This window comes from Hyperolius riggenbachi, chromosome 3 (genome assembly GCF_040937935.1).
Source record: "Hyperolius riggenbachi isolate aHypRig1 chromosome 3, aHypRig1.pri, whole genome shotgun sequence".
Classification (NCBI taxonomy): domain Eukaryota; kingdom Metazoa; phylum Chordata; class Amphibia; order Anura; family Hyperoliidae; genus Hyperolius; species Hyperolius riggenbachi.
The window spans coordinates 363,443,925-363,457,564 of NC_090648.1; the positions used below are offsets into that span (position 1 = coordinate 363,443,925).

Consider the following 13,640-nt stretch of genomic DNA (forward strand, 5'->3'; position numbering starts at 1 on the left):
GCTGATCGCGATCACGTCCATTCATTCCAGGCATTGCGATTGGGTAGAGGACCGCTCAGTCCTCTTCCCCAATCACGGAACACGGAGTCTCGCTGGAAACAACGGAGGGAGCGGCGCGCACACGTGCAAAGCAGCGGTGGGAATATATGACTAATTAAAACGTCCTGTTGCCGTTAACAGACTCAAACACAGCGTTTTAATACGTAATGCTGGGCATACACGGGTCGATGCGCCCTTATCAATCGAGCCGCTGATGGCTCGATTGATAATTTCTGACAGGTCCGATGACCCGCCGGATCGAGTCCCTGCTCGATACCCGCGGGCGGACAATAGCGGGATAGTGTGCACTGGGATAGGGACCTGGGTATTTTGGCAACCATCAGGTGCAATGCTGTCCTATTGGTTACAATTTCAGAGTCCATACCTGGTTTTGGAGCCAGCCAGACAGCAATATCCTGAGCTCCTTGCAAGGGGCAGGTGGTCATTAAAGGCCCAGGCACACTCATGTTGCTGATGTGATTTATAGGTCTTTAGCTGTCTGAATGCTCTGCTGAGAAGCACATTACTGTACCTATGAGACAGTGCTACTCTGATGTCCCTACCCATCCCTACATTGACACGTGTTGCTGAAACTAGTTCAGCAAAACATAAGAATGCTCAGGCGTACATAGCAGCCTGCCTCCTGGTCTGTGCTGCTAATCTTCTGAGAAAGTGGAGGTTAACAAGATTACAAAGTAGATCTCAAAGCTGAACTACCCCTAACAACTGGACTTCTTATGTACTTTGGATACTTGTTTACCCCCAGGCTGATAGTAAGCTTTTGAGCCTCTTGAGTGCAGTGTGAGCTCACTGTCAGTTTTAAAAGTTCTTAGTTGGCTGCAGAAATATTTGTCCTGTGTCCCTTCTTTTCTTTCTCTGCCTGAAAGAGTTAAACATCAGGTATGAAAGTGATAGTTTCTGTCCGGGTAAGTACTGGGTCGGACTATAGGGTTACCCTCACTGATAAGGATTTACAGCCATAAAATACTTTTGTGTCACTAAATGGGTTTTCGAGAGCAGAAACAAGATAAAAGGGTTAATAGTTCATAGATTTGAGCTCTGGCATACTTCAATGCATGCGTAATTGAGCAGAGACAATCAAACAGTAAAAACTAGATTGAAATATAAAATAAAACTGAATATCAGTCATTTTTAGGAGGAGCAGGATAGATAGGTACAATTGTTTATCCTATCAGTTAATTTTCACCTGAGATGTCCTTTAACCACTTGCCGACCGCGCACTCATAACGCGCGTCGGCAAAGTGGTAGCTGCAGGACCAGCGACTCACATCTGTGTCGCCGGCTGCAGGCTAATTAATCAGGAAACAGCCGCTCGCGCGAGCTGCTTCTTGTCAATTCACGGCGGGGGGCTCCGTGAATAGCCTGCGGGCCGCCGATTGCGGCTCGCAGGCTAAATGTAAACACAAGCGGAAATAATCCGCTTTGTTTACATTTTTACAACGCTGCTAACAGTAGCAGCGTTGTACTAGATCAGCGATCCCCGGCCAATCAGCGGCCGGGGATCGCTGTCACATGACAGGCAGGAGTCTGTTAGAGGCTGCACAGGACAGATCAGTTCCTGTGCAGCCTCCGATCTCCGGGGCAGGGAGGGAGAGAAGGGAGAGGGGAAATCCTGCGGTGGAGGGGGCTTTGAGGTGCCCCCCCGCCACCCACACGCATGCAGGAGCGATCAGACCCCCCCAGCACATCATGCCCCTAGTGGGGAAAAAAGGGGGGCGATCTGGTCGCTCTGCCTGTTGTTTGATCTGTGCTGGGGGCTGTAGAGCCCACCCAGCACAGATCTTCTAAATCAGCGCTGGTCCTTAAGGGGGGGTAAAGGCTGGGTCCTCAAGTGGTTAACCAATACCAGTTGCCTGGCTGTGCTGCTGATCCTCTGTATCCAATACTTTTATCCATAAACCCTGAATAAGCATATGCAGATCAGGTGTTTGGCTTAGTGCACACCAGAGCGGTTCTGCTGCGGTTTGCGATCCGCTTGCGGGTGCGGATCCGCTAGGGTAATGTATTTCAATGGGCTGGTGCATACCAGAGCGGGAGGCGTTTTGCAGAAACGCATACTCCCGGGCTGCAGCAGATTTTGGATTGCGGATGCGTTTCTGCCTCAATGTTAAGTGTAGGAAAAACGCAAACCGCTCTGAAAAACGGCACTTCAGAGCGGTTTGCCAGGCATTTTTTTGTTACAGTAGCTGTTCATTAACAGCTAACAATACATTAAATCTACTACACCAAAACGCTTCACAAAACCGCAAAATGCTAGCTGAAACGCTACATAAAAATAAGAAAAAGCATTTCAAAATCTGCTAGCATTTTGCGGATCTGCTAGCGTTTTTTGGTGTGCACCAGGCCTTAGACAAAAAAAAATCTGACAAGACTAGCTGCTTGCTTATTTCAGGTGTGTGATTCTGACACTACTGATGCCACAATGATCAGCAGGATGCCAGACAACTGGTATTGTTTAAAAGGAAATAAATATGGCAGCCTCCGTTTCCCTCTTAATTCAGATTCCCTTTAGAGGTATATACACACATCGGATTTTTCCAAATGACCGGTCGTTTGGACGTAAAATCGGGGGTGTGTACAAATGGTCATTCAGCTGATGACGCTGGTTTTGACGGATCCGCTTGGCAGATCGGTCAAATCCAGTCTTATCAGCTGAATGACCGTTTGTACACACGCCCGATTTGACATCCAAACGACCGGTCATTTGGAAAAATCTGACGTGTGTATGCACATTAAGGTGATATTTGGTATCTCTGATTAATGGATAAGTCAGGGGCGCAACAGCTCCTACTACTAAACTTGATGTGGTACACTGATGACTCAGTACTGCAGTCCCATCTCCTGTCATTGTGATGGTAAAATGTATGCAGTGCCGGATGTTCTCAGGGACAGGCAGCTCTGTGCACCTCATACTTGCTGTTGACCTTGCTGATGTAAAGGAGTCACTCAGCAAATCATATTAGTTGGATGCAGCTCAGCTGCCCAAAAGAGGGACAGAGTTATGCAGCAGGAATTTACTCACTGCAGCTGTATAAACTCAGGCAGAGCTGCTCCCATAAGCTTTCCCAGAGTGTGAAATTTGTAGGGAAGCAGAATTATTATTTGTTGCTCACAACATCTATCCTGTTATTAAAGACTACACTGCCACCTGTGTGTGAACAGCATTAGCTGAGACACACAGTAATGAATCAGCAGTTGGTTTGCAATGACAGATGTACATTCACAGACCTGCTGTACGAGAGTATGGACTCTTTCACACAGGAGGCGGAACTGCATGCCTGTCGGGCAGTTACAGCCACCCATCCGCTGCCTACTGCAGGCCTTCCAAAGTAGTGAAGAATGTGTAACCAACACATCGCGATGGCGTTCCGACGTGTACACTGCCTGTGCCAAGCACCTGGCCAGTGCATCTCCTACAGCCTCTTGTGTGAAAGAGGCCTAAGGGCTCTCCTATGCCGAGGGTTAAACAATGTGGTGTGACTCTAACCTTTCAGCAGTCTGTATCATTCTCTTGTCATATTCTGATATTACTCATGTGAGGGTTCTATACTTATGTTACAAGATTTTTTTCAGAACACAATGAAACAAACATTTTCTAAAAATAAATGTGACTATTGGTTTTCACCTTAGCCATATGGAAAGCAAAACTTAGCTATCCTGTGACTGCCTATGAAATTGAAGCAATAATTCAATAATTATCAGACAAAAAAGCCCCACCTGTCGTTACTTAGCCACTGCATATTGCACTGCACTACACACAGTTACATAAAGGGATACGTGAGACCATTATGCCTTTGCAGAAGCCAGTATTTCCTGCATTAAAGTGCTTATCCTCACGATCTCCTGAATGTTCTGACCAACAGAACAACTCTATTTTAAATTGCTGCAGCTTCCATGCACTGACAAGATTAATGCAGGACCACAAGCGCCACCCAGTGGTCTGTGTCAAAATTGTACAGTGTGCTGTGTAATTTCAGCTAAATCTTCACAGCGCATTATGTTTTCTGTGCAGAGCTCACTCTGCTGAACTGTTGGGTTTCTTGGAGGGAATGTTTTGTGTGTGCAGCAGTGATGAAGGGGTAGTAGGGCTATGGTGGTGTTATGCTTGGTGTGAGAGGGATCATACAACCCCTGGCAAAAACATGGAGTCACTGATATTGGAGGATGTTTGGTCAGTTGTTTTTGCTGTGTAAAGAAACATTTTAATGACATTACATTTTAATAAACGGCACCTCTATTTTTTCAGGTCAAGTAGGAAAAAAAATATAATAGAATATAATAGAATCACTCTAGGCGGAGGAGAAAATTATGGAACAAATATGAAATGAAATATGAAATGAAATATAGTACTTGCACAAGTCTAATTATGCAAATTAGTCTATGGTGCTAAAGCGGACCTGAACTCAGAACTTCCTCTCTGCTCCAAAAGATACACAACAGCATAATAACATTTAAACAAAAAACATTCCTTTCTTAGGGCTCGTTCACACTGCAGGCTTTTTCGGCCTTTTTTCACCCACGTGCGCTTTTTAAAAACGCCCCCTGAACGCTTGTGCAATGAATGTCTATGAGAAGGTTCATATCAGCGCTGGGCAGACAGCAAAGTGGTGCGTGGACCATTTTCGGAGTGATTCCACCTCAATGAAAGGTATAGGAGAAACGCAAAAACGCTTACAAAATCGATTTGTGCATCGATTGCGTTCGCGTTATTAAGAATAAATGCATTGTATTTACTCTTTTCCGGTTCAAAGAGTTCAGTTCCTTACTGATATCCGGAAGTGAAAAACTGCAATCGCTCGGCAAAACCGCGTAGAAAAGCGTTTAAAAAAAGAAAAACACAGCGTGCAGGTAATCGCCGGGAATTGAGAAAAAAAAACGCCACAAAAACCACCCAACGCGGACGGCCACGTGACTGGAACGCAATGTGAATGAGGCCTAACAGCTGATACAAATCCTGGAATTAATCTGCAGTGTGTTATTTCCTGCTTTTATGGATGCAGACATATTGTTAACATCCTGTGTTTACCAAATAGTGCTCTGCTGTGGCAGGCAGCTGACAGAGCTGAGGGCTCAAATTACAACTTAGTCACAGATGAGGGGGAATTCAATAGGCTAAACTCTCTAAATAAATACAGGGTACATTTCTATATGTTTTCCTTCTGTCCTGTGCAAGAGTTCAGGTCCACTATAAAGAGGGAGCTTACATACAAGCTATTACAGCGTGGCTGGTTGATAGGAAACATGGTAAATATACTCAGCAGCAGATGGACAGGTAGTAATTCCATATATTTTCTTGGGGTTGGTTTATTTGAAACCTTTTTTCTGGGGGATGGAAAAGTATTAATCACTAGAGAGATTTAGGCTAGGTTCACAGTGGGCATTGCTTATGTCTCATAAAAATTTGCGTGAAAAGTATGCTTCGCGGTAGTGGTAATGCACTGCATGCAGCGCTTTGGGATGCCGCACACTGTTAAATCGCACTAGCCGCAATGTGAGCAGCACATGGAATTGCACCTGCCCATTAACCCACTTAACTTCTACAATAAAACACACCATTGATGGAATAAGGCCGCGGCCATTTTTATTTGGGGTTTTAAATTACAAAACTTTGTTAACTTTATTAATTAAGAACAAACAAAATATTCTTTATTCAGAGATACAACAAAACCGAAAGTTCTTATAGTAACTGCCAGAATCTTTACTGGTCACTCCAAAAGGACCACCCATACCTGGGTGCCATTCCCCATGCACTTCGCCTAACTGGATAGGCAATGACCCCAATAAATAACGGCCAGCGACAGGGAGGGTGGGCGGGGCAGCTCCTCTTCAGTCCTGAGATGTGCGTGAAGCCGTCCGCCTGCTCCCTTGCTTTATACTCCTCACTCGACGCTGATTGGATGGCTTCGCTCTGCACCCAATCAGCCTAAACAGCTGTGGAGCTTTCCCCATATACTGGGGGAAAGCTTGAACCTGAGGGAGAGAGAAGAGACACACCTGACAGGTAATTAAAATCCCCCTCTACAGGGCATGGCAATTCCATGCAGGGCTCCGCAATACTGCGCTCTGTTCATGGAATTGCACCTGCCCATTAACCCACTTAACTTCTACAATAAAACACACCATTGATGGAATAAGGCCGCGGCCATTTTTATTTTAGCTCGGCCTTCAACACGATCTGCCCAGACACCCTGGTCGACAATCTGGCGCAACTCGGCGTCGATCCCATGCTTCAGGCATGGATCAAGAGCTTCCTCTCGGACAGGACACAACAGGTCAAGCTCGGCAACTGCTCCTCTAGCGTGAGAACCACCAACACGGGGGCACCTCAAGGGTGTGTACTGTCCCCGCTTCTGTTCTCCTTGTACACAAATAACTGCACCTCCTCCTCGGACTCTGTCAAGGTCATTAAATTTGCTGATGACACTACAATCATTGGCCTTATCGGCAGCAACGGAGAACAAGACTACCGCAGTGAGATAGAGAGAATCTGCAATTGGTGCAAGAACAACAACCTTGTCCTAAATGCAACAAAGACGGTCGAGCTGATCGCTGACTTCAGGAAAAACCCTCCCACTCGCCCACCAGTCCACATAGGTGAGACCGAAGTCTCCAGAGTTTCATCGGTCCGGTTCCTTGGCACAACCTTGTCGTCTGACCTAAAATGGAAGCTGAACACCATCAAAATTCAGAAGAAGGCACAGCAGAGGCTATTTTTCCTGCGCCAACTCAAAAAATTTGGCATGCCTCGGGAGCTGCTCACCAGCTTCTACACCGCCACCACTGAATCCATACTTTGCTCCTCAGTCATCGTCTGGTATGCCAGCGCATCAGCTAGTGACAGACATAAACTGCAAAGAGTCATTGGTGAGGCGGAAAGGATCATTGGTTCGCCCCTGCCACCGCTTGAACTCCTTCACAAGGCAAGGATGAAAAAGAGGGCCACCCGGATCTCCCGCGACTCCTCCCACCCTGGCAGCCGCCTCTTTGAGCCCCTCCCATCTGGCCGGCGCTTCCGCACCATCACATCCAAGACCACCAGGTGCAGGAATTCCTTCTTCCCACAGGCTGTTCTGTTGCTGAACAACACAGACCCCTGACTTTCCACCTTCTAGTCCGCAACCAGCATGTCTGCCTCTGATGCGGCTATTTCACTCTCCTCTGCATCCCTACTCACACTGCCTTTCTACAGCATTACTTTCCGCCTTCTCCCCTGCACTTTCCGCCTCCCTGGCAACTCCGACACTAATACCACTCCGAATGTTATCGTAATGTTATCGTACTGTTTATGCTGCTAGCCTGTTTAAACTTAGTTGTAAATGTACTGTATTGTTAAATGCTGTCAGCATATGTAAATGTAGTCGTGTGTGTAACATGTACAACTGTTGCTGTTGTACGTTGCCTAAGCCATGTGTACCACAAGCAATTCCGAGTACGGCTCCACCGCACTTGGCGAATAAATCCTTCTTGTATCTTCTTGTATCTTGTATCTTGTATCTTGTATCTTGTATCTTGTATCTTGTATCTTGTATCTTGTATCTATTTGGGGTTTTAAATTACAAAACTTTGTTAACTTTATTAATTAAGAACAAACAAAATATTCTTTATTCAGAGATACAACAAAACCGAAAGTTCTTATAGTAACTGCCAGAATCTTTACTGGTCACTCCAAAAGGACCACCCATACCTGGGTGCCATTCCCCACCAGCCGGCCTAGAACCTAGGCTGGCCCCACCCCACCACCGCGGCCTTCTCAATGGCTGAATGTAGATTTGAATTCAAGATATCTAGACCAATGCTTGACAAATGAACCTTATCATTCCTAAACAGGCCAGGCTCCCGTCCTTCCAATTCAATGTGGCGGAATGAATAACCACCTAATGCAGGAAGGAATTTCGCTAATGACCGATTGATTCTCTTCCTGATTTTATTCATGAATTTGAGATCCGAGTAAAGAGACCAAGATAATCTCGGAATTATCTCTGAGAAGATTAATTTCGTACTAGGCAAAAATCTCGCCAAATCAAATAAATCTGATCTCATTCTGTTCAACAGATCAACAGTGCTGAATTTAGCAATGTCATTTCCACCTAAGTGAATCAGAAGGATGTCGGGAACCGGCCAACTATGCAATTTATTATAAATAGCGGAACTGAGGTTCACCCATTGAAGACCTCTGATACCCAGCCAAAAGACTTGAGCTTCATCCTTGCTTAGCAGTAGATTTTCGGAATATGGCCTGTTCTTAGCCCTCCTCTGGGCCCAATAAATAAACGAATGGCCGACAATCCAAATTATTATTTTTCCTGCAAAACATTAACACATAAACAAATGAGGTCTCACATATAATCGGAATCTGTTAGATTCCCAGCGACCTATACGTTGAACAACTTCATCCGGTAATCCGTGCCTAACTGCCTCAGATGCCGCCCCTATTCTAAATGAATGGGACGAAAACTTCAGTTCCGCTAAACCCAGACGAACCAGGCACTTACGAAAAACTGCCCTGAACTGGAAAGCCGATAAGGCCGACCCATCCTTATGCACCAAGAAGGACCTAGCCTGGGTCCTCATGGACATAAATAAACCCACCAACTTTACTGGGCAACAAAACTGCCCTTCCAACTCTGCAATTGATAGCCAAATACCCTTGCCCAACTGATCAGTCTTTGAGCGCTGAATAAAAATCTCCATACTATTACCTAAAATGCGCACATGCCCAGCTTCCAGAGGGGAGGGAGAGGACTTATTGGGAGCAACCACCTCTGATATTCTAAGGGCTCCGAAAAATGCTAGACTGAAAGCCGCTCTGAACAAAACCAGCTCATAACTATCCACGCAAATCAGGCTCAGCACCTCCATTAACTTTTTTAATAGATCAAACGACACAGGCCTTCTACCATCCGGTTGCCTAGCACCTTTGGCGAAGCCTCTTAATACTTGTCTAACCATAGGATATGAATTATGCCCAGGAGCCCGAGCCAATCGTCTAAAAAACGAAATTCCTGCTAAGATCTTAGATAACTTATTCACTGAAAACCCTTGTTGCACACAGATAGATATAAAAACCAAAAACCACTCGCTCGAGTCACACAAGGGGTTAAAATTATACTCATCTGAAAATTTGCACCATGAAGACCAGGCCTTATTATATTCAATCCAGGTCCGGGGAGCAACCGACCTTTCCACTAGGCCTGAAATCAGGACCAAATGATCCTCCATAAATGTTCCGGGCACATCTGACCTTCCTCTTCCGCGACTGTCAATGCTCGGAAGGTGTCCCATTGCTGCCGAGATAAAGAGTCAGCTATTACATTCAATCTTCCTGGTAAGTACTTAGCCTTTATCCACACATTCAGCTTTAAACAGAGAAGAACCAAATGTCTAAGAAGCTTCACCACCATGCTAGATTTTGCTGATAAGCAGTTGATTGCAAACATAACTCCTCTGTTATCAGTTTGTAATAAAATCCGCTTGTTCCGAAAGCTTTCCCCCCATAATGTTAATGCCACAATAACCGGGAAAAGTTCCAGCAACAGAATGTTTTTCGTAACACCGCCCTCTATCCATGATTGAGGCCAGCTCTCCGCAGACCACCTACCCTGCCAAAATGCTCCATAACCGACCGCACCTGCAGCATCAGTAAAAAATTCCATTCTATCATCCAAAATAAATTCGCTTTGCCATAATGACCTACCGTTAAAGCCTAACAAGAAGCTATACCATACCAAAATATCTTCTTTAACTTCCCTATCCAAATTAACATGTAAACCCGGGGACTTCAGCCCAGCTATAACCGCTGCTAACTTCCTTGAGAAGACCCTACCCATCGGCATTACTCTAGAAGCAAACGCCAAATGACCCAATAGCGATTGGATTTCTTTTACTGTAGCTTTCCTTTTCACTAATAAACCATTCAACAGTGCTTTCAAAATTCCAATTTTTTTACTCGGCAATCTAAACTCCATGCGGACCGTGTCCACCGTAATACCCAGGAATTCTAAAGCTGTACACGGGCCTACCGTCTTTTCGTGCGCCAAAGGCACACCAAACTCTTCCATAGTCTCACAAAAAACTCGCAACAGTGCCTGGCAAGTCTGGGAATCCCTTGGTCCAATGAACAAGAAATCGTCAAGGTAGTGCACTAATGCACCACCCGTCGATCTCTGACTCACTGACCATTCTAGGAATTTAGAGAATGACTCAAAGTAAAAACACGACAATGTACAACCCATCGGGAGACATTTATCGAAGAAAAATTGATTGTCAAAACAGAAACCCAAGGATTTAAACGCATCCGGGCAGATAGGCAGCAGGCGGAAAGCCGACTGGATGTCCGCTTTCGCTAAGAGAGCGTTACTACCAAATTTTCTAATTTCATCCAGTGTCTTATCAAATGTTATGTAAGACACTGATGCTAGAGATTTATCAATGCTGTCGTTTAATGAGTTATCGCGAGGAAACGACAAGTGGTGAATCAATCTAAATTCGTTTCCAGATTTTTTGGGTACTACACCTAGAGGTGATATTCTAAAATTTTCAAAAGGAGGAGCCACAAAGGGGCCCTCCACACGACCCAAACGCAATTCTTTTGCAATTTTATCAAACACCACTTGTCGATGCAAATTAGCAGACTTCAAATTTGGGACAGTAACGCATCCCTTGCCGTCAAACACCGGCAGCTTAAAACCATTCTCAAATCCCTCAGTGATTAGTTGACTGCTCAGCTTGTCTGGATAAGTTCTTAGCCACGGGGCCATTTTTTGAAGCTTCACTGGCGTCCAGGCTTTTATGAAAAATTTCTTTTGTACTATTCTGCGCTTGCAACCCCACCCTCTTAAAACAGCGGGACATGGGGTGCATGCCACCACAGAAATTACACTCATGCCTATATCGGCAATTCTGAAGGAACTTACAAGTGCCCTCGTTGTAGGCAAAACATAAGCCTTTTTTGACAGCTGATCCAGACTGCACTGTTGTCTGCGATTGCTTCTGTTTCTGCTGAGGAAGCATAAGACTCAGCCACAGGCCTAAATCTTTTGTTACCCACGACAATGACGATTGCACAGCCATTCTTTGACGATAAGCTTCGTCATATTGAAACCAAGCTGTGCCACCAAATTGTCTATAAGCCTCGCTGATTGCATCCAAATATTGAAATAAACTGGTACATAACTCTGGTTTCTTTTCACCGAGGACACTTGCAAATATGCAGAAAGCCTGCTGCCAATTATTAAAAGTACGCAAAACAGGACGGCGCCTGTCTTCTTCACCATCTTTTTTATCTTTTACTGTGAACTCCTTATAAAACGGCAGCAGGGATAATAAATCAATATACTCCCCACTCCATATTTTTTCTTTCACTGAAGTACTCAAATGAAAGCCCAGCGGGGATAACACACACGGTAAAGCCTCTTTGTAGTGAGACTCCGCTATACCAGGTTTTAAAACAGGAGCAACATTCTGCTTCACTTGCGTGACAGAATCAACATTTTTCCAAGCAGCTGCTGGAGATGTTTGTACTGAAACGCTCGCACTGACAGCCTGCAAACTAGCAGCCTCATTACACACATCCTTACCATTGACTGACATATTCTGCTGCAACTGCACAGACTTAACCAGAGAATCAATCACAGCAGACATTTCGTTCAAACGAGTATTAATTGAATTTAAACTGCAATTAGCAGGCAACTCACCCGGGAGAACCGGTGCTCTGAAGTCCTCTGACTGGCCACCAAGGGTGCCCCTGCTAGGACCCACTTGTGGCTCTAACTCAGCAGACGGTGCCACCTCTCTAGCCTGAGCAGGCTGGAACCGTCCCTTCTTCACCATGGGCCGGCAGCTGGCCGCCCTACTCGATCTTGCAGGAGAGGAAGAGCGCCCCTTGGATTTCTTGGGCCTCTTACCCGGCCCGCCCCCGACTGGAGCAGCCACCCCCTCCGAATCTGCATACTCCGGCTGAATGTATCCTTCATACCCGTCCCTCCGCGATACATGGCCTCTCAGCTCCTCCTCCAGCTGGCCCGCCTCTGCTTCGCGCGGCACCGCCATGCGCAATGCATAGCGTCCGCCTCCTCTATTCCCCGCCAAGTTGCCAGCCTCGCCGGAAGGTCCTGCCACAGCCGCCTCTTCTTCCTCCCCTCCGCACCGCATAAGGGAAGCCAGCCACTCCGCTCCGTCCTCCGCCCCGGCTCTCCTCATGACGGCGGCCACGATATCTTCCATAACTGCGCAGCTCCTCTTCAGTCCTGAGATGTGCGTGAAGCCGTCCGCCTGCTCCCTTGCTTTATACTCCTCACTCGACGCTGATTGGATGGCTTCGCTCTGCACCCAATCAGCCTAAACAGCTGTGGAGCTTTCCCCATATACTGGGGGAAAGCTTGAACCTGAGGGAGAGAGAAGAGACACACCTGACAGGTAATTAAAATCCCCCTCTACAGGGCATGGCAATTCCATGCAGGGCTCCGCAATACTGTGCTCTGTTCATAGGTGTTGCTTTGCCACGTTCCAATGCGGCAGTTAGGTTGCCCCGCAAAGCAACATTGTAAACGTAGCCTAATGCTTTCATTTGGGTTCATTGGTAATTTACACTTGGCTTTATGCTAGCTTTTGATTGAGGGGGGGAGGAGAGCAATAATGTTTGGGGAGGTAACCGGTTATATATAGCACCAGGATAAATTTATCTAAGTTTGGACACAAAAAGCATGCGCCAAAAATACATATTGCTGGACTGAAATAGGCAAACCATCCAGGACAGGCCTTACCTGGGTTATTGGAATGGAGGATGTTTCCTCCTCAAATTTTTTTATGAATTCGTTGAGCTGAGGAACTAATTGCTGGATACTGCTGTCCACCCATCTCCTAAACTGGGCCTCTGGCACCATGCTGCACTGCATCTGTAAATAATCAGAGTTATATGCACTAAGCAATAAAGATTTCATGAAGTGCTGAAAGAAAATACAGTGAAAATCAACATTGGCTGTCTACGTTCCCCTTTTATGAATAATGTAATGGAAGGAAGTAATGCTTTTGGCACAAAATGAGTTGTCAAATCTTAAGAAATATTTATTTTCGTGCAAGTGACGTTCCTATGATATGACAGATGGTGGCATCATAAAATCTCAATCTTTGCTGGATCGCAGCTTGCCATTTATCACTGCACATCAAGCTGAAGTTCCCTCCAGCAACTGGATAAAACTATGCAAAAATGGCTTCTGGGAGATGATAGATAGATAGATAGATAGATAGATAGATAGATAGATAGATAGATAGATAGATAGATAGATAGATAGATAGATAGATAGGATATTCCTCTTTTTAATACAAGCTCCAAAGATAAAATGTGATTTATGAATGGTCTAAGGTGCAGAGATCCTAAATGGCCATAAAAGTGATATAAAAGGAATACAGGTAAGACATTTATATCTACTGCTACTGTATCTGCTTAACCATTCACACATTTAAAACTAAACCCAAAACAATCTTTAGAGATTGTTCCAAGTAACCATTTAGCAGCAAGCTCCACTGGGACGTGTTGCTTGATTCCCAGCTGAGAATAAAGTTCTGCTTTATGTAGAGAATGT

The 13,640-nt window shown here is 45.4% G+C and overlaps 1 protein-coding gene across 1 annotated transcript in view; it reads right to left on the reverse strand.

The window, feature by feature from the left end:
- The window catches only part of ARHGEF37 (Rho guanine nucleotide exchange factor 37), a 167,800-nt gene that overhangs the window by 60,203 nt on the left and 93,957 nt on the right, over window positions 1–13,640 (reverse strand). Inside the window, 1 exon segment of the mRNA XM_068277128.1 lies at window positions 12,822–12,953. Coding sequence (XP_068133229.1) covers window positions 12,822–12,953 — 132 coding nt within the window.